Source organism: Austrofundulus limnaeus, unplaced genomic scaffold (assembly GCF_001266775.1).
Source record: "Austrofundulus limnaeus strain Quisiro unplaced genomic scaffold, Austrofundulus_limnaeus-1.0 Scaffold313, whole genome shotgun sequence".
Lineage (NCBI taxonomy): Eukaryota > Metazoa > Chordata > Actinopteri > Cyprinodontiformes > Rivulidae > Austrofundulus > Austrofundulus limnaeus.
In genome coordinates this window covers 411,603-413,296 of record NW_013952715.1, presented here as the reverse complement: position 1 = coordinate 413,296, position 1,694 = coordinate 411,603, and the positions used below count along the sequence as shown (strand labels likewise).

The 1,694-nt window shown below is 41.7% G+C and overlaps 1 protein-coding gene across 1 annotated transcript in view; it reads left to right on the top strand.

Moving 5' to 3' along the window:
- aldh9a1b (aldehyde dehydrogenase 9 family, member A1b) overlaps positions 1–1,694 on the top strand; it is a 19,789-nt gene that overhangs the window by 7,486 nt on the left and 10,609 nt on the right. Inside the window, exon 4 of the mRNA XM_014021980.1 lies at positions 511–645. Coding sequence (XP_013877434.1) covers positions 511–645 — 135 coding nt within the window. The remainder of the gene's footprint in view (positions 1–510; positions 646–1,694) is intronic.

Genomic DNA, 1,694 nt, shown 5'->3' with positions numbered 1-1,694 from the left:
TTGCGATTCAACTCTCCTAGGGCACCAAAATGTCTAGAGCCAAAACAAATACAAGGTGAGTCAAAAGTCCCAGGACACCCTTTTATTTCAGAAACAAAAATGAAATCCTTAAATACTCCAACAACGAATGGGTGAGGGGGTCGATCTTGTAGGCTATGTCCAACACATGGCCGCCATCTTGAAAGCCACCATATTGGATTGAATTTTTCAATGGGAAAGGGGTCGTGTAGCACATCAAAGAAGACCAGGATTGTCTCAGAAATGCATTACTGAGATCAGATTTGCAATTTCTCTTGTGGTTCATAAGTGAGCAACACAGAAAGTTGCCACATTGTCTATGATGCACAGCTATTTGATGTGTTGATTGATAGCTCAACTGGTGCTCAAGTAGCAAATAAACAATCCTCAATGGCAGTTTAAAAACTTAGATTCACTATTTTATGAAGCAGATTATCTGTGAATGTTGGTGTGTTGTACAATAAAATATTTTTTGTTTTTTTCTTTGTCTAGGTCAGCACGTTCAGCTGCCTGGGGGGTCCTTTGCCTACACCCGCAGGGAGCCATTAGGGGTGTGTGTGGGCATCGGTGCGTGGAATTATCCCTTTCAAATAGCTGCTTGGAAGTCAGCTCCAGCCCTGGCCTGTGGTAAGATGATTTCCATCCACCCACTCACCCACTGTCACTACTACTGCCATCTCATCAGTCACTAGCCGTGTTTCCATCAAGGTTTTTTATGCGGATGATGATCTGTAATATTAGAAAAGGTCAATGGAAATGGCAAAGTTCAAAACAACTTCCTTCAGTTCACAAATTTTTTTTACGATCACTTGAGGTGGTTTTTGGATTTTCTGAAAAATAGTTACTGCACAAAAAGAGATGGAAACACATTTTCTGAATAAATTCTGACGTAGCAAACATTTACCTCACAGGATTGATCAGCTGTTTCCATAACGCAAAGAGAATTACATTTCTTTTTCTACGTCTCCAGACAGCATGTAACATCACCAGCACTAGTTGATATGACAGGATAATTACAAGTTGCCCAATAGGAACACATTCCTGATCACTTCTGAGATGTGTCTCCCTGTGAGACTGTAACCTCTACTTCCTGTTTACTACAACCATGAGTCTGATATAATTACACTTTGCATAGCCTGGTTGATTCGCCCCAAACCAGTAGATAGGAACACCTGTTTTCTTTTTTTTTCTGCAACATTTTAAAAGTTTGCTCAAAATTTGCATTACAGTTAGATGGAAACATGGCTACTGTGAAAGACGCTGGGGACACCCTGGACATGTCCTTCGGTCCATCACAAACAACCATTCCCCCTCCCTCCCACACTGAGGGACCATTTAGAGTTAACATTGAACATAACGTGCATGTTTTTGCTCTGTGGACAGACTGACAGGACGTAATTCTCCTTTGCTTGTTTCCACAATTACCAGTTTGGCTCAGTCTCTTCGGACATTTACCTTTATAATCACAAAAAATCTGTATTAATCACACACTGGGTGGGGGGGAGGGGTGCACCTGCAGTGCAAAGCAGGAGGAAATGAGGATTGGAGAACTTAATGTGTGAACTGCTTAATATCGCCTTAATGAACAGTGGGCCTCATGCAAGAACCGTTCGTACGCACAGATTTGTTCTTAAGTTGTGCGTACGAGTGATTTAGGAGAATTTGTGGCATTCACC